This window comes from Sceloporus undulatus, chromosome 6 (genome assembly GCF_019175285.1).
Source record: "Sceloporus undulatus isolate JIND9_A2432 ecotype Alabama chromosome 6, SceUnd_v1.1, whole genome shotgun sequence".
In the NCBI taxonomy this organism is placed as follows: domain Eukaryota; kingdom Metazoa; phylum Chordata; class Lepidosauria; order Squamata; family Phrynosomatidae; genus Sceloporus; species Sceloporus undulatus.
The window spans coordinates 98,356,833-98,374,758 of record NC_056527.1 but is presented as its reverse complement, the minus strand read 5'-3'; the positions used below and the strand labels follow the sequence as shown (position 1 = coordinate 98,374,758).

The 17,926-nt window shown below is 40.0% G+C and overlaps 1 protein-coding gene across 1 annotated transcript in view; it reads right to left on the bottom strand.

Annotated features, from left to right (window-relative positions):
- MYBPC2 (myosin binding protein C2) overlaps window positions 1–17,926 on the bottom strand; it is a 59,001-nt gene that overhangs the window by 10,888 nt on the left and 30,187 nt on the right. Inside the window, exons 7-23 of the mRNA XM_042476345.1 lie at window positions 17,118–17,166; window positions 16,782–16,841; window positions 16,340–16,548; window positions 14,785–14,917; window positions 14,479–14,603; window positions 14,121–14,226; window positions 13,658–13,824; window positions 13,381–13,546; window positions 11,787–11,893; window positions 10,586–10,615; window positions 9,688–9,830; window positions 7,981–8,140; window positions 6,642–6,746; window positions 4,845–5,033; window positions 3,913–4,047; window positions 3,498–3,665; window positions 2,913–3,001 (exon numbers count right to left, since the gene is read on the bottom strand). Coding sequence (XP_042332279.1) covers window positions 2,913–3,001; window positions 3,498–3,665; window positions 3,913–4,047; window positions 4,845–5,033; window positions 6,642–6,746; window positions 7,981–8,140; window positions 9,688–9,830; window positions 10,586–10,615; window positions 11,787–11,893; window positions 13,381–13,546; window positions 13,658–13,824; window positions 14,121–14,226; window positions 14,479–14,603; window positions 14,785–14,917; window positions 16,340–16,548; window positions 16,782–16,841; window positions 17,118–17,166 — 2,141 coding nt within the window. The remainder of the gene's footprint in view (window positions 1–2,912; window positions 3,002–3,497; window positions 3,666–3,912; window positions 4,048–4,844; window positions 5,034–6,641; window positions 6,747–7,980; window positions 8,141–9,687; window positions 9,831–10,585; window positions 10,616–11,786; window positions 11,894–13,380; window positions 13,547–13,657; window positions 13,825–14,120; window positions 14,227–14,478; window positions 14,604–14,784; window positions 14,918–16,339; window positions 16,549–16,781; window positions 16,842–17,117; window positions 17,167–17,926) is intronic.

The window sequence follows — 17,926 nt, the reverse complement described above, 5'->3', positions numbered from 1 at the left end:
CAACATTTGCAACTCAACAGGATTCCATAACTCTTGCACACTCACTCTCCCTTTGGTACTCCCTTATCCACACCTTTCACACTCATGAAATAGAAAAAGTAGTGCCCAGAGCTCAGTTATAGAGATCAAGAGCAGGATCAAGCATCTAGAAAGCCAGGGGATGTTACAGCACATGAAATTAGAATGAGAATCATAAGCGGCTCAAGAAGAGTCACAGGATCTTCACAGTAGTATTACAGAAACAGGGCAACCATACTTTAAAAAAAAGATTGCATGTTAATGCATCAGACTGTCTAGTTCATATCTTCTGAGTTATTGACTAGAAATCCCTGGAGATTTCTTAAAGATTATCCATCAAAACCTTGATAAGGGCTATATACATAACCGATAGAAGGAAGGTTTTCACAGAAACTCTGTACAAAAGAAATAACACTACAGAAGCAGCTGAGGAAATCAAATAAACAGCAAGAGACAGAAAGCTTTAGCTATAACATCTTGGATACAGACTGCTTCCCTCTGGGAACCTGATCTGAGGCAATGGATTTTGCCCATGGAAGTTTATTTTATTTCAAAATAAAGTTTAAAAAAATACAGGCAAAAAAACTTCATGCATCTAACAATATAACCAGTTTGACGTTGAAGGGTTTCACGGCTGGAATCCATAGTTTTTTGTGGGGTTTTGGGGCTATATGGCTGTGTTCTGGAAGAGTTTATTGCTGGCACTTTTGCCAGCATCTGTGGCTGGCGAAACATCGGGAATACAGTAATCTCTTCCAGAACATGGCCACATAGCGTGAAAATCCCACAAAAAACTGTAATATAACTGAATTGAAAGAAATAAAGAAATTCACTGATTTTAATCTTTATTACTGTAAATCATGGTTATAGGATGTATAGGAGGAGGCACACAACTAGGATAAAATAGCCCACTAATTATTGAGAAAACTGATATACAAATCAGGAATGGGGAATATGTGGCTGTTCAGGTGTTGCCAGACTACAACTCCCATCAGTGCCAGATAGCATAGTCAATGGTGAGACAATAATGGGAGTTTTAATCCAATAACATGAAGAGTGTGTCATTCTTCCTTTCGTTATTATATAGCATATACAAGAAGCAGAATGTTTCACAGTCATAAAAGTAAAGCCATCTGTACTTAATTAGAATTTGATCAGAATTTTGAAGTGCTTCTTCAAAAGAAGTAGAAACCACGGTGCCATGGTTGCTTCCATTCATGCTCTACTTGGATATTTGCAAATAAACCATATATTGCAAAAGGAAGTATCTCATTACTGATCTTCACACTTCCAAAAAAGGGATCTAAAAGCTGGTCTGTAGTAAATTTTTGCCCTCTTCCTCATTCCTAAAACACAAAGATTGGATCCCAGTATACCCAGGCTCTGGCCCTGATGAACAACTAATGTCTGCATGCCTAGTAGTTCCTGGTCAATATGGTTCTCTCTTGATTTCACTTTTCCTTGCATTTATAGTGCAGAGAGAAACAGGCACTATTGCAGTGCCGGGAAGACAAGAATTGGCTGCTCCTTCCTATTGATGTAGAAAATAAGGCTGTTTCTTGAAAGGCTGCAATAGATAGGCATCAACAATTGCCAAAAATGCCACCTCACTATAGAGTCAGGGTTACAAATGTTTGGCAACAATCCAATGGCCACAGTTACCATTGTTTTGTTGCTTCCCATAGCCCTTCAGATGCTATTTTAAGCAACTAATTTACACAATCTCTGTTCATTAAAAAAAAAACACACACACACACACAGTATATCACAGAAAGAAAAGACAAATGAACAGTTGAACAGAAGTGCAGTTCATTCCTGCTAGTAACATACTATTGTACAGCAATCTATACTTACGAATTATTATAGTTGGCTATCCTTAGTCTGGCTTTGTGATTTAACAGATTGCTCTCTCATCCATTCTAGATTCAGGGAATATATTTTAGGATTGCAGCTCCCAGAATCCCTCAGCCAATATTGTCCAAATAAGTAGCTTTGCAAAACTCTGCATCTCTAATCAGATTTTACCAAAAGTGTACCTTAGCCAGATACTCAGCCAGGTATTGTGGAATTTTGGTGGGAAAGCTACTTACTTCTTCTTATTGTGTGCCTTTAAGTCATTTCTGACTTATAGCAACCCTAAGGTGAACCTGGCATGGGGTTTTCTTGGCAGAATTTGTTCAGAAGGGGGTTGCCTTTGCCTTCCTCTGAGATTGAGAGACTGCAGCTTGCACAAGGAAACCCAATAGGTTTTCACAGCCAAGCAGAGATTCAAACATTTGTCTCCCATGTATCTTAGTCAAACATTCAAACCACTACACCACACTAGCTAAATTTGATTTACAAATAATTACATATACAGTCGGTCCTCGGTTTTTGCTGGGAATCCGTCTGGACACTCACATCCCACAAAAACAGAGACTCGCACATATTCAAGCCCCTTAGGCTTGAATGGGGCACATGCCCGTGAGTGTGCACAAGGTGCGTGCTGCAGGGGCACACCCCAGTGAGAGTAATGGAGCTCGCCTCTCCATGAATAATCAAAAATGTAGATCTCAAGTCCGCAAGAAAGGAGGGGTGACTGTACAAATAATTTCCCTAACTAAATAGGAATATATTACAGCACACAATAGTGGAAAAAATGGTGACCAGGTGAGCTGTGTACCTGCCTACTCTGTCTGATGTTCACTTGTAAACTGTTAATGGGTAAGTGCTAGGAATCTGCTTCCCATTGTTCAGCTTTAAATTTGAATTGGGCTGGACAAATACAGGACTTTCCCATGACAACCTGTCATACAGAGCTTTGTAAAGCAGGACACATAACTACCTATCAGTTTAACAGTCCATTCCCAGTGGTGAGGTCCAGAGATTTATTTTTTTTTTAGCCAGTTGCTCACCTGGAATGGGATCACCAAATTGATTTGTTCCCCGACTTTTCGGATATATGTCTGTCGGAGGTGACGAGGCAAACGGATCTTGGGCTGTTCTGTAGAAAACCAAAAGAGAACAAGAGGCTTGAAAATACTGAAGGATGCTGGGTGGTGAAAAGAGCTGAGAAGGTAGGGAGAAACTGATCTGTGAGTGCTGTAGACTTATCTCTTTCAAACACGAAGTGAGAGTTGTTTGGGCACAAGAGTAAGGTAGATAGGAGAGGGGAGAGCCTGTGACAGTAATACTTTAGGAAGTTCTTCCCTCCAGTTTAGAGTTGTGGGATTAAACCGCTGGAATGTGAATACTGATGGAAGGGGCTAGGGACAGGTAAGGTGGCAAAAAAATTCAGCCTACCCAAACAGGGCAAAATGAAATGAAATGCCATTCAGGTAATCAACAGTTGCATTAATGGTCTGTAAACAAGGTCTTTGCAAGGCTTCCACTTCAGACTTGCAGAGTCTGCTTTTTCAATATGCAATCTTTCTTTAAAGCCCAAAGAACAGGTACTATGGGCTTGAATTTTATAGCTCAAGTTGCTCAAAATGACTCACGGACAATTTCCCGAATGGTGACAGGCTGTGCAAAGGTGGCTGGTGGACTCTTGCCAGCGATATTGACTGCCACAACCCGGAAGAAAAGCTTCTCTCCTGTCGGAAGATCCTTAGCGGTAAAGCCACAGCGTTCCACCAATTCTGTGTTGCAAGGTATCCATTCATCAGCTGGGAAAGAGCCCAAAAAAGTACAAGTATGGAGACAAAGAATAAAAAGTAAACAAGTTTTTCTCTCCTTTAGTTCCTAAAGTTTAGGAAGTAGAGAATCTCGTGGGATTTGGCCAAAGGATATTTAGGATCCCTTGTTTTTAATGAAAAGCACCCAATTGACTTTCTGTGGAGAGCACAGTAAATTGTGATTCCCCTTCAAGCAAAGAGACTCCTAGGCTTTTCCCTTCATGCTGCAGTAACTCACTTCCTTCCTTGCAATACTCAATGAGGTAGCCATCAATGCCTCCTGCTCCAATCCGGTCTGGAGCACGCCATTTCAGGGTAGCTGTAGTGTCGGTCACATCCTCCAAGGTGAGATGCAGTGGCTCACTGGTAGGAGCTGGATTTTGAAAAAAGGGGAGATTACATACATACATATATGCAAACAAACCTACATCAACAATACAATTTTGTTGTTGCTGTGTGTCTCCAAGTTATTTTTGACTAATGGCAACCTAAGGAAAACCTATCATTGGGTAGCGATGGACAAATCTTTTACTTGGTTTCTCATTTTTCCATCCTAAAGTTTCTCTCCACCTATTTCTTAATCTGATTGCATTTTTATAAAGTTTCTATGATATCCTGTATGCATTTTCATACTTATTTTCTATAAAATAATATTTTTTTCTGCACAGAATACTCATTTTCTACCCCAATATAATGTGTTTTTATTGTATTTTTCATGGATATATACATCTTGGTGCACACCTTTCTATAATTTGTTTTCAAATTGCTGACATGCATGACAAAATTCAGAAAAGTACAAAAACTCAAGTTATGATTGCATCTTCATTCACATGTTGGTATATACAGAGTATGAATGAGATATAGTATGTTCATACTCTAATATTAATTGCATCAGTTTCTCCCCATGCCTCTAATAGCAAGGCTATGGCATTTGGACACTTTTTCAGGAATGGGGGCAGGTCTAACTAACCTATCTATAGCTCCTTTCATTCCTCTGGATGCTGTTTTGAACTAACTACAGGCTAAAGCTGGAGAATAAGTGTGGTCCATTTGGCTAATGTAGTGTTGAGAGGTGATCTGGCTCTGATCACTTGTCTTTTCTTGTTTCTTTACTACCTCAACATCTCAATATCTTTCTGCTCCTCACTTAATCAGCAGCTACCCACTCACCAATTGGCATGAAAGGTTTGGTATTTTGGCTGGGCTGGGAGACTCCAATGGAATTGACTGCAAAGACACGCATCTCATACAGCACTCCCTCAATCATCTTGGTGGACTCATAGGTGGTTTCAGTGAACACTTCAAAATTGAGTTTCATCCAGCGCATGCTTCCCTTCTTTTTGCGTTCCATCAGGTATCCTGGGATGCAAAGGAAAAAAATGAGATTAATGCAAGGAAGATGCAGCATCCTTGCTGTATCTTTATTTAAACTCTTATAAACAGAACTGTCTAACATTATTGTGATCAGAGATGTACTGTGAATCATCAAGCCATATCCACATGAGTAAGGTATTCCAGGGTATTTCAGCCATACCTTAATGAGTACTGTTTCCAGTCATTCACAGAAGATGGATATGCTTGAATTATTATATGCTGTGCAACCACACAATACATTAAAACTGGCAAATGCAAAACTTCTTATTGCTGTTGCATGCCTTCAAGTCATTTCTGACTTATGGCAACCCTAAGGAAAAATTATAGTGGGGTTTTCTTGGCAAGATCTGACATTGCCTTCCCCTGAAGCTGAGAGAGTATGACTTGCCCAAAGTCACCCAGCTGGTTTCATGGCCAAACTGGGAATCGAACCCTCATCTCCAGAGTTGTAATCTAACACGCAACCCACTACGCCATGCTAGCTCACCAACTTCATTTCAATCCCCCAAAATGAGGAAATTCTTTATTGAATAGGTTAGTGTTGGTAACATGGGAAGGGTTTTGAGTGGACTAGAAAGCAGGTGGCATAATGGTTTTCAGTAGGTAGTTACCCTCCCCTAGTTTACAAACATGATACTGTGGACCCGTGTTATCCGCTGGGGTTTGGTTTCAGGAACCGCCGTGAATAACAAATTCCATGTATGCTCAAGTCCCATTAAATACAATGGCATAGCAAAATGATGTCCCTTATATAAAATGGGAAAATCAAGGTCTGATACTTGACATTTATCCTTTTTTAAAAATTATTTTCAAGCAGTGGATGCTTCAATCCATGGATAAAAAACCTGTGGATAAAGAGGGCCAACTGTAATTAAAAAACCTTAAAGCAGACATGTGAATAGAAAGATATCATAGTAACTGTTCGATGGGAGCCTGCAACAATACCACATGAACTGTATACATATTGCAAGCTCCCATGTTTTACCAAGTCAGACTTCTCATCCATCAATCTCAGTATCATCTATATTGGGATGCCCAAGTGAACAGGGGCCTGGAGGCAATTTCCTCTCAAGTACCTCTAGAGGCTGCATTCTCAGCATGCCAAAATACCTCTATACTTTCATCTTTTTTCAGAACCCTTCTCAAAATGGTGATCAAAAGTGACACCATGTCATTCCCTATTGCCATTCCAAGAAGGATTATGACAAAAGCAGGTACAGGGAGAAAGGCATGGTGTTAGCAGTAGGTGTGTGTGTTTTCATGCTTTTTTACATTTGGGGGGAGCTACCTATACAGTTTTGAGGTGAAAATTGTCACAAATCAAAGTGATGTTTTTTCTTTTAACTGCAGTGGTTGAGAAGCTTTAGGGGACTGGTAAGGTTTTCAGAGGATGTAAAAGTGGGTATCAAGGGCTGCCTGCAGGACACGCTTTTACCACTTGTGATCTACACTGACTGAGAGTAGCTTTTGTAACTTTAAAAGTAACTTTTCCTTTCTGCTAATTGGACTGGTAAATGATGGTGAGGGTAGGGTAGCTGTAGCTCTCAGCTAAAATTTATTCTGGTTACGTGTCATTGGTTCACTTGCACTTACCGGTCACAGGCATGCCACCATCATATTTTGGTGGGTCCCACACCAAAATGGCCCAATCTTCACCGACGGAGGTGATACGCACAGCATCAGGAGGATCAGGGACATCTGCCAAAGACAAGGAACAATAAAGTAACAGAGACTGGAATGCTAACCCAAGCCAAGGCTACAAGACAAGTTATTTTGAAGTAATAGTTGTGAGTCCAAATGGACATGAATTTTAGTATTTCAGCACCCAGTGAAGAAAAATGAGCAGATACAGTTTAATCTGCGAACTTCATGATCCCCACCCCTGTTTTATTACCTTCTGAAATTTACTGCAAATAAAAAATAACAACCTCCAAATACATGTATTTTACAATCCTAGATCTGTTGTGTTTTGATAAGCATTCTAGAGATTGTTCCTTTTTTAAATTCTAAGTATTTTCTATTGGTGAGCAGGAAAAAAGTTAAGATATTGATGTTTGTAAAATGTATTTGCAGCTCTGTATTGGTTTCCTTTGTTTCGTTTTGTTTTTTAATTCATTTTCAAAACTATCTGAATGTCAGGATTGTATGCAGCACAAAAATCTCACTAACCTTTTGAATGGGAGAATATATTTTATTTTTTATTATTTTATTAAATTTATTAATTTAAGTATTTATATCCTGCCTTATATCAGAAGATCACAGAGTGGCATACAATAAAATCATAACTACAATAGTTTTAAAAGCTTCAAAATGCATTTAAAAGTTTATATATTAAAAACAATTTTAGATTGAGAGAGGGTTGTATGGTATGTGTGGAGGGTTTGTGTAGGTTAAAGAAGGTAGAGAGAAGGGTTATTAGAAAATGGCAAAAGAAGGGTGAAAGGAGAAGGAGTTTGTGATGAGAAGAGGGCAGGAAAGGAATTAGGAAGTAGTGAGGTAACAAGGAAAAGAAGAAAGAGTTGGAAAGGATAATAATAGAGGATAGTGAAGAAGGATAGAGAGATTATGGGTTGAAAGAAAAAGAGTACTAAAATGAAGATGGGGGAAAGCAGATAAAGGTGAAACTGAGTGGGGCACAACTACATGCCCACTCTAGACTTCTTTACTCTTGTAATTTGGAAGGTAATTCTGTAAGCATGGAATGTATATATGTAATATGAATGTGTATGTATGTTTTTCTGTACTGAATTGTTTTAACAATTTAACAATTTTTAACAATTATTAAAAATAAAAAATAAAATAAAAAACCCAGACAATTTAAAACCAGTTACAATAATTTTAAATTGTACAGAATGAATAAATATCCAGAACCAATTTCTTGAAAAATGCCTTGCTATGAAATCATTGTGCATTCTTGCCTTGCCATACTCACCCACCACCTTGACAATGAGGGAGGCTACATCCTCTCCCACCGGATTGGTCACCTTGATGGTGTAACTCCCTTCATCTGAACGCTCAGCACTCTCTATCACAAAACTGCTCAGCTCATTCCGTTCCTCTATACGAACCCGGCCCTCTTTCTCTGCAAAGACCTGAAAGATTGAGCAGAAGAGGCAAGAATGGTCAATGGGATCTAGAAATATTCAAAGCCAAAGGAAAACTACAGTGTGAAGAGTGAACATTGCAAGCACAAACAGTCCTTTCAGTGTTCTTGCAATATTGTTTTTCATGTTGAAAGCAAAAGCAAGTCTCTAGCATGGTGTAGTGGTTTGAGTGCTGGAGACCAGGGTTCAATTCCCAGCTCAGTCATGAAACCCACTGGGCAACCTTGGGCAAGTCACACTCAATCAGCCTAAAGGGAGAGCAATGGCAAACCTCCTCTGAATATACCTTGCCAAGAAAACCCCAGGATAGGGTTGCCTTAAGTTCGCCATGAGTCAGAAATGATGTGAAGGCACAAAACAACAACAACTGATGGCACTGCAAGTCACTAATGAATTTGTTTATTTGGCAAAGGACTTTGGGTTGGATCTAGAGAAATTTAGGAACAATTGGGCCCCAAGTTCAAACGAAGCATTGATTTGAGTCCTGCTGATTTCTGTGAGAACAACTTCAACTTGTGCATTTCCTTGAACTATAGCATAATAATTGTCTAGCACACAATTCTAAATTCCTAACCAACAATAAATTCCAGAATCCCATGGGATGAAGCCATGACAGTTAAGTGGTATCTAACTGCTATACTTGTGCAGTGTATACTGCACTATACAGTATGTGGGGTTCCCGTACACTGACTTGAGGTCATATGGATGCTCATCTAAATGGGCTTGAGCATGCATGGAATTCGCTTTACACAGGGGGTCTGGAACAAATCCCCTACGTAATGCAACGGTGCACTGTACTTTATATCTCATTCTTGTTATTCTGGTGTGGGTAACCTGGAACCTTGCCAAACTATCTGTCCCTCTGACTGAGTGACCTACAACCCTATTCTATACATGCCTACTTACAAGTAATTCCCATTGTCCTCAATAGGTTTTATTCCCAACCCAAGTAAATGGGTACTGAATTGCATCAGTAGAGGTTTGTTGTTGTTGTTTTTAATTATCCCCTTCTTGCAGACTCAAGTCAGTTTGCCAATGCTAAAAATGTAAAGTCAGCTGATAAGATTAAAAACACAGGAAGATTCTATAACTAGAAACCTTTTTTTTTATGGAAGAAAATATCGTACATTAAGAACTGAACATGAACAGCTACAATTCATTCAACAGGATGGTTATATCACTGTGGGAAGCTTACAAGTGTTTAAGTATTATTTTATAGACATTGTACTTATAGACCTAAAACATACCCAACTAGAGTAAAACAATTAAACTAATAAATTACATTATTATATTTTAGCTTTTTCTAATTTCTATAGAACTTCTATAGAATTTTATAGTGTGCTTTACCTGCTTTTGTATTATTTTGAGATGGCCTAAGGGCTAATCAATAAACATTGAGTGATAATTAAACCAATAATCTTTACATAACTATTGACTAAAAATTCAGAACTAATTCAGTGGGTTTAATCTAGTTGGGACAAGCAAATGGATTTAGAGTTTAGGGCATGTTGTTATCCAGTCCTACCAATGCCTACCTCTTCACCCTTCATCCAGGTGGCCACTGGAAGTGGTTCTCCAGTAATGGAAACATCCAGGCGCAGCTTGTTCCCAGCAACTACCACAATTGTGTTTTCATTTGTTTTCCCTGATCCACAGTCCAAGTGGATTTTGGGAGGCTCTAGAGAAATCAGAAATGACTATGAGATAACATGCCCTCCCACCATGGAAGTGCATCTGCTGAAAACTCATGGCAGGGTGGATTTCTCCATAGCAAGTGAATAAGAGTCCACCTGATCACAAGTTTCTCTATTATATTTTCTTTGGCACTTTTACTCAGAGCTTAGAAAGTTCCTTTTCTGAACTAAAACTGGCTGTGTTGGATAGGATGGTGATGTTTCTAGGACTTTATGGCAATAGCAAGTACATTTCTATACCACTTATCACACTTTATAGTGTGCAAAGTAACTTTCCCAAGCTCTGCTTTTGTTGGGCGATTTACAATTTCATCCTTTCTCTTGGCAAACGTCTGGGAGGAAAGAAAACTATTAATGGATCAGATCAAGAGCCTATCTAGCCTAGCAGTGACCACGCAGATGTCACATTGAGAAGCCTACAAACAGCACATGAGGGTAAGCACTTGTTGCTTGTAGCTGTAACTGGTAATATACAGCCATCATGACAAGTATCCATTGACAGCCTCATCTGTGAATTTGTCCAGTTCTCCTTTGAAGACATTCAGGATGATGGCCATCATAAATTCCATAGTTTAACTATGTGCTGTATGAAGAAGTAATTCTTTTTGTCTGTCCCAAATCTCCCATCATACATCTTGAGGAAATCCTAGGTTTTCATTTTGTGGACCCATATTGTATAGCACACATCAATTTACCTAACTTTTCTTACCTTCCCGCAAGGAAAGCAGGATTTACTCACCTTGTTTAGGGACATATTCAATCTTGATTTCTGGAAGGGGACAGATGACACAGAGAAAGAAAGAAAAAATAGCAGTGAGCATCTCAGGGTATTGCTGAAAATGACAATATCTGATTCCTCCCATCAGTGCTGATATACAATTACACTGTAGTGACCTTCACTAACTTTAGTGTCCCTGTGAGAAATCAGAACAGAAACTTCCTCACCATCAAAGGCAGAGCCATCAGAAATTATGCCTCCAATCATACCATAAAGGAAGAATGGTTTTCTGCAACTTGTTATGAAAGCTTTACAATATACTCTTAGCTCTCCCTTTAAAAAAAAAGTCTAATGGACACTGAAGGCTTTCATGGCTGGCATCCAAAGCTTTTTGTGGGTTTTTTGGGTTACGTGGCCATGTTCTAGAAGAGTTTGTTTCTGACTTTTTGCCAGCATGTGGCTGGCATCTTCAGAGGATTGCCACATAGCCCGAAAAATCCACAAAAAACTATGCCCAATGGACATTGTCAGTTGGATTTCAGCATAATTAATCAATTGGATAAGTTATCAGCATAATCAATTAATTAATGCAAAGCCAAACCAGAAGTTTCTAGACCCATTGGTTACAGAGTATATAAGCAGGATATACACTTAGGTTTTTATGTCCACTGAACATGCTTAATAATCACTTCCAAAGAAATTAGTGGATCCCTTTCCACAAGAAAAAACAAATCCATTCCAAATTTTACTGCTGCCTCTGAAACAACTGCTTACAATGGAAAGAGATATTAGGGTCCAGCACTGGCAGAATTCCCATTGGTCTGTTTTCAGATGTTTCTCTCCTGTAATTCATTTCTAAAGATGTTTAAACGTTTTTTTTAAAACTGCAGTTTCATCAAGCCTACCATTACCTCCTCATTCTGCATAAATAAGGCAGTTTTGGCTGCATACGCAGCAGCATTCACAGAAACAGAGAGCATTGTGTGTGTGTGTGTGTGTGTATGTATGCACAGTATACGCATACATATACACACAAAGATAATTTCTCAAAGTCCTAAGTAGTCTAGACATTCCCTGGGAACATTGTGTGTGCTGAAGCAAGAAACTGAGAAAGAAATATCATCATCTTTTTATATTTTTTCCATCAGTTTCTGGACTATGGTTGGGAGAAGCAAGGTGTTTTAGTAGGCAGCCTCTTGTTCAAGTCCTGCTTTGCACTGACCCAGGAAGTTGAGTTTGGCTGACAGTGAAAGAGCATATCCATCAGGGACAAAGGTGTAGTCTCCCTCATCTTCTGGTCTCACATCATCAATGACAAGCTTGTGGTACCTGAAGGATTAAAATGGAATTAAAAACCACCAAACAGTTGACAGGAGTGAGCAGACAACCAGTAGATTTATTTCAGGCCATGATACCAACTCAGGAAAAAGGTGATCTGATATAACATTCCTTCATCATTGTTAAACAACATACTTATGTACTCTTTGTATTTGTTTGTTTGCTTGTTTACTTAATTTTACATTCCGCCTTTTTGCTGGAGTAGGACCCAATACAGTTTACAGAAGAAAATCAACTAAAATCTATCCATGCAATTTTAAAAACAATTAAAATTCACACAATTAAAAAGATATAGAATTATTTAAAAAGATAGAAAAGTAAAAAAAAGTTGGATAAAACACACCCCATTAAAACAGACTTTCTGGGGCAGTGACCTACTAAAAGCCTGCTTAAACAAAATGGCTTTTGCCTACTAGCAAAACGAAATCAGTTCATTCATAAGAATGAACAGACTGGTAATTTAGAAATTTTGCACAACACACTACATCAAAATATGACTCCTCTTGGGCCATGGCTCAGCACTGAGTACCCATCAAAAAAAATGAGGCAAACAAACTTGCAATTAGAAAAACTCTGAAGTAATATGTATGTATGTATAAACTGCTACCAACAAACATTAACTTAAATTTAATTTTTTATATACAGTACTGCAATGGATTTCAGTTAATACATGTAAAGGATTAAGTACTAATCAAAATAATAACTACCGGTAGTTAAGGACCTACCATTCAAAATAACTGGGCCTGCTGATTTCCATCCCTAATTCATACTTCCTGCCCCTGTCCCTGAGAAATGTCCTATACTGTATTGCCATACCTAGTCTTCAAGTGGCAGAGGTGCCAGTGGGGCTTGATCTACTCATGGGTTGTGATCATCCTCATTCGGTACTATTTTTGTAAGGCCACAGGATGACCACAATTTTTACAAAATCATGGGGGATCAAAGGACGGAGCTTTTGGATTTTATTATCTCCCAGCTTCCTTTCCTTCTACAATTCAAGTACTGGACATTGGTTCCTTCCTTCCTGCCTGCCTGCCTTCCTTCCCTTTCCCTCCTTTCTGCAACATTGATGGAACTATTGGAGCTGAGGCTGACTCCCACCATTTTAATGCTTCCTACTGCTGTCAAGTTAAGTGGAGGAGGCCCACCTCTTGTGTGTGGCCCTGACTGCCCTGAATTTATGGCCTTTTGCATAGGCCAAAAAAGAATTTATGCCAGCAACAGTAGAGTGAAGTATGTTCAACAGAGGATGGTTCATCTAAAGCCATCTAAATACAAACACACAAGTTGTATTTCTTAAATCCAGATCCAATACTTTGCCCAGACCTGTACCATTGCAGATTCAGCTGTGCTTACACAACTAAAATGGCAGGTGGAAACCAGAGCCAAAAAGTAATCCATACCAACCCACCTCTCTTGCTCTCTCCCTCCCCGTTCCCTTCTTTCTATCCAAATGCACATCTTGTCTTTATGCTCACCTGCCCTTGTGAGAAATAGTAATGCGTTTGCTGGGCCGCACCTCAACTCCATTCTTGTACCATTTGCCAGTCACTTTTTCATCTGACACTTCACACCTGAAGACAGCCTGCTCAGCAGCTTTGACGGTAAGATCAGCAATATCCTGAAGTACCTCAAGCTGTTTGTCTGGGAAGCAAGAAGGAGAAAGAAGTCTGATTCTAAAACAACCTACTTGGAAAAACCTTCAGATTTCTTTCAGATACCTGCCACCCATAGGGTCTGCCATCCACCACACACCTTCAACAACAAGGTCTGCTTCTGACTGGCCACCATTGGTCATGATCTGGTAGCGCCCAGCATCCTCCTTTGTAGCCTCATTGATTATGAGAATGTGCTTTTTCCCATCTTTCTTGAAGCGGTACTTGAAAGTCTCTTCACGAGTCAGCTCTACACCATCCTTCATCCTAGAGGTGGAAAGAAGGAAAGGAGAACCAGAATGAAGAGTGGACAAAGCCAGGAAGACAACTAAGTCCACATATTGGTTCAAATGTGCAAAAATAGGTAAACTAAAATAAAAATTATGAACCAAATGAATTTCTGACTCAGTCTTAATTTTAACTGGGGATGTCAGTGATTGAACCTTTTATAAGCAGCACATGTAGTGGAAACTTTGAGAGAGAAGACAGACTAGAGAAAGGGAAGGTGGTTGGCTAGAAGAATATGAGAAAGAAAGATAGGGAAGGGTGGACTGAAAACATACCAGATCACTTGGGCTCCCTCTTCAGACACTTCTACTTCCATTTCTACTTTATCTCCTACTACCACCTGTTGATCATCTAGGCCACTCATGATCAGGACAGGAGGCTCTAGGAACAGACAGATAGCATAGCAGAGGCACTATTCATTATACAAATGTCAGCCCTTCCCAACATATCCTCTGCCTGCCCCATGACAGATTATGGAACACTTACTCTTTGGACTACAACTCCCAGAATCCCTAAGCCACTGAGGAATTCTGGGAATTGTAGTTTTAAAACTACCTGTTCTGAACTCTGACCCAACCAGCATTTTGCCCACCTGCTCTCATACGCCCATGCAAACACAGCCTCTATATTCACCTTTGACAAAGACCTCTGTAAAGCATCTCTCATCCCCACAAACACATTCATAGGCTGCATCATCAGCCAGTGTTGTCTTGGTGATGGTCAGGATGCGTTTCTTGCCAACATTCTCAAAGATGTATCTATCCAAAAGAAGGAAAAGACACAGCAACTGAGTCAGGGAAAAAGAATCCAGCGCTTCCTTCCACACATGCTGCTATACCTTTCCTGGCTGAGTCCCCCTTTTTTAAACACAAGAACACTCCATTTCCAAAAGAACACCAGTTCAAGTGCTCTCAGTTCCTCAGACCCACTCACACTCACTTGCCACTGGGCTTGATCATTTGTCCATTTTTCATCCATTTGATTTTCAGGTCTGGGTCACTCAGCTCCACGTACATCTTGATTTTCTGGCCCTTGTCAACTTGGTAGGCAGGGTCCAGTTTCTTAATGAAGGCTGGAAAGGGAAAAGAGGAATGAGAATCTAAAGCACTTTTTTCTCACTCTGCACCATTCTACCTCCTGCTCTCTGATGGTGGCTTCTGTTCCATTCACAGTTCCTTTCTGTGTTAAAGTGTCATAGAACTTCAACTCCCATTTTAGGGGAAATTCCCAGGGCCTTATCACTTAAAATGCACACAAGGCAGCAGTCAGATTATGCTTGTGTACTGGATGTGTTTTGTCATCCTGTCACAAACAACTGAGTTTGCCCAATATAAAACATGGAAGGAGAGAATAATGCCTGAGAAGAGAAGGTCAAGCATTCTGAAGGATTTCTTCCTCAATATACAACTCACAATTAATTGCATCTGCCAGGTAGTCCGATGGGGAATTTTAGTGTGGGTTGTACACAGATGGCTCACAGGGTACAGATGGCCTGAAGGAATCTATCCATGAACTAGGAAACACTTTATGCTTCCTAGGCGGTCTTCACATACTCCTCTCAGACTATCTAAATGTGCTGGGCCAAGCTAAGTTATATCCCCAGACTGTAAATTAGCATGGGTCCAATGCACATCACACACATATCACCTGCATTGTGCTATCAGAATAGGCCAACAGATCTCAACAACTGATTCAGACTCCGTACAGGTAATAATAATGTAACAGATTCATTAAACAGGGTTATATACAGCTCCCTAGCAGAAATTTTTTTCTTGGGCAACTGCCTTGGAGGGTCTATCCTGATGCACCTTGGGACCCATTTCAAAACACACCAACACATAAATGCTGCTACTGATAGCTGGAAACTGTCATCTTAGTTTCTGGCAATGTCCAGGTGTTGAATTGTGGTGGAGTATGTATGGCATTGTGGGGTGCAGAGAGAAAAGGATGGGCACAACTACAAAAATATGGTAGTCTGTTCTGCCTCCCTTCACCCAAGATAATGGTCACAAGCCACCTACCACCAAAATAAGTCCCCCAGAATACCCACAAGTCCCAAGGATGGGTCATCATAGAAGATGGCCCACTGGAGAACACTTTGTCAAGAATTTTTCCAAACCTGCAACTATCCCTGTCTATAAATATTTAGTGTCTACTAATCTAAGGGAAAATAGGGGGGGGGGGGGTTTACTGGGCTGTATTGAAAGGGACAAGGTAGTTAATTTATTAGACCAGTATCCAACACCACACAACACATATACCTACACAGTGTCAGTACTGGACTCTTGTGCACCAATAAATCATGCCCATTTAAATGGAAATCATATTCAGTAGTCATGCTCCACTTATGGTATGGGAGCCAGATATGCCATTTGAAAGTGAATTGTCTTTAATCTTATCCCTCCACCACTTCCCATGGCCCATATCAAACAGAACAATGACCTCAGGAGACCTCCCAGCCCCTACTGCAGAAAACTCAGGCATCCTGGCTGACCTTCACTCTTCTTGACTTCGACTTTGGCCTTCTTGAGCCTTTTGAGCATACCACGCAGGTCAGTGACACCATACTCAAAGGCAATGCGCTCATACTCGCTTTTCTTGGTCACGCCTTTCAGCAGTTCCCAGATCTCTGGTGGGATGCCCATATCATCGTCATCATCCTTCTTTTTCTTCTTCTTCTCCTCTTCTACCTGCTGGACCTCTCTGAAGAAATAGATGGAGGAGAAACAACCCTTCAAACTTTCATCTCGAGAATTATACCCATCCCCCTGCTTTGTTCTATAATGAAAAGGCTAATCCAGATAAGAAATATGAAGAGCTTGGAAACATTACTTTGGTGAACTCCAATCAAGGAGTTACCATCCCAAAAAGTAACTTTTCCTAGTTGTGCTTCTGCCCATTTCCCCAATATATTCCATTCTCCAGTTGCCACCTACCTCTTCTTTAGCAATCCGCTAAAGTCCAGCTCTCCAGCAACATCATCTTTGCCTTCCCCTCTGCAAGAAGAAGAACAAAAAACAATGTCAACCCACTGCAGCAGCAACAGTAAACTGGGGCAACACAGAGATGAAGGGAAGAGTCTACAGTCTATGAGAGTGGGAGGTGTCTTATGGCTTCTCTTTGTCTAAATCAGACTTGTACCCTGTTGCTTCTACATGTGCTTGTAATCCATGAGCCACACAACATTGCTGTCTAAGGGACTGTGAGAGTTACAGTCCAATACATGTGGAGGGTACCAGCTTCAAAGATTGTCTCTAGCCAAGGGTACTTACGTCCGTTTGAAAGCTTGCAGCACATTGCCACTTTCATCTGTTCTTGGTGCTGGAAGATAAGAAAATACAGGCATAAAAAGGAAGTCTTACACCTTCCCTGCCCTTTCCATAAAAGAAGGCATTTCTGCTTGTTTCCTTAACAAACCCAGTGATAAAAAATAGAGTCCCATCAAGTAAAGATGTAAATTTTCACATATCTTGTTCTCACATGCCTTCATGAATAAAAAACTTCAAAGGTTTTCTCCTTGTTGGGTAAGAGTACAAGAGTTTTTGTACATGTGTATATATGTGTATACACACACACACACACACACACACATACTGCATTTTGGGAGTCTTTGGTGACAATTTCATGAAGTTTTTTCAATGCAAAAATATATTTTGTGCAAAAACCAACAAAGAATTATCTTTTTAAAAAATAGTGGCCATCTTTTCACTTATGAAAGGGCAAAAAGTATTGTCTGATTAACAGACTTTTGACAAGGACATTTTTTACATTCCTACCATCAGCTGCTAAATACTTCTTTTCCAATACTGCCTCATCAAAGCTAATACCTTACAGTGGGGCCTGGATGTCTGGTTGCACTGAGAGGAGAAGAGAGATTATTGAATTTGGCAATCTTCTGAGTTCTTTTTGCATGGGACCAGAGCAATTTGGACTTTTAAAAAAATCAAATGTGGGGCAAAAAAACTGTTGTCCATCTTTCGCCAAGACGCCACTTAGAATAAAAGCCCCAGAAACAGCAAAGGTGGCTTTGCATATTTTGAACTAAACAGAATATTTTTGCTGTCGTGTGCTTTCAAGTCAC